This window comes from Buceros rhinoceros, unplaced genomic scaffold (genome assembly GCF_000710305.1).
Source record: "Buceros rhinoceros silvestris isolate BGI_N320 unplaced genomic scaffold, ASM71030v1 scaffold45065, whole genome shotgun sequence".
Classification (NCBI taxonomy): domain Eukaryota; kingdom Metazoa; phylum Chordata; class Aves; order Bucerotiformes; family Bucerotidae; genus Buceros; species Buceros rhinoceros.
This window is the reverse complement of record NW_010415537.1, coordinates 5,008-6,010: the sequence shown is the minus strand read 5'-3', so window position 1 is coordinate 6,010 and position 1,003 is coordinate 5,008. Positions and strand designations below refer to the sequence as shown.

Here is a 1,003-nt window from a genome sequence, read left to right as displayed (position 1 = left end):
TATTCTTCTGATAACACGAGACTATTTTAAAAACTACACAGGGAGTAAATGACCATTCATCAATTTTACAGAAATACAATTCAAGTCATTTTAACATCCTGATACTTTAATTTTGAACAAACTCTGCGTTATAAGGATATAAGGATAACCATTCCAGTTGGATAGTGGTTTGCAATAGATCTGTACTGGTGAATATGGCCTCAATAAAAAGTAAAGAAGAATAAAAATTGGGGTCAGAATGCTGGAATAAACTCAGCGACCACATAAATGTCACTAAGAGACAAATGTGATGCTCTAGGGTTTTGTCTTCTGATTAATTTGAATCGATTTTCCTAGGTGTTAGCCTGATGAAAAGAAAACTGGGAGCCCATGATAATCTGAAGATCACTATTCATCAAGACGGAAACAAGTTTTCTATCAAAGAATCAAGCAACTTCCGTACCATAGAACTTGAATTCATTCTGGGAGTCAGTTTTGAGTACAGTCTGGCTGATGGGACTGAACTTACCGTAAGACACTTTCTATAAATTTATTATATTACAATAACTTCATGAGATACAGTTCCAAGATAATGATTTCTCTTCCTGGTTTTTAAGATTTACTTTTAAAGTGTGACTGTTCAGGAATGCTTGCAGCTGATATGTGAAACCACAAAGTAGTTTTAACTGTTGGTAGTTCAAGACTGTACTGTGAAAATCAGGGTTTCACAGAGTGCCCCAAAAGCAGAGTATGTAGCAATTTTCACAGGAAGAAAGCCAGGCAATTGCAATTTTACTTCTTAAAATACTCAAGTATGCCACCCAGAGTGCAGAGCAGCTAGTTTTAATAAAGTACTTTTTCTCTTTTGATACAATCAATTAAAACAAGTGTCCTAGGCACTACAAAGACCTAGCTTGCCTATAATGCAATTAAATAAACTACTGGTTTCATTAACATTTCATTTTTACAGCCTTGCCATCAATGTCCAAAAAAAATTGCACTGTTTTAATCTCTTCTCACTTTT

At 34.6% G+C, this 1,003-nt stretch overlaps 1 protein-coding gene across 1 annotated transcript in view; it reads left to right on the top strand.

Moving 5' to 3' along the window:
* The window catches only part of FABP2 (fatty acid binding protein 2, intestinal), a 2,789-nt gene that overhangs the window by 504 nt on the left and 1,282 nt on the right, over positions 1–1,003 (top strand). The window contains exon 2 of the mRNA XM_010137427.1: positions 337–509. Coding sequence (XP_010135729.1) covers positions 337–509 — 173 coding nt within the window. The remainder of the gene's footprint in view (positions 1–336; positions 510–1,003) is intronic.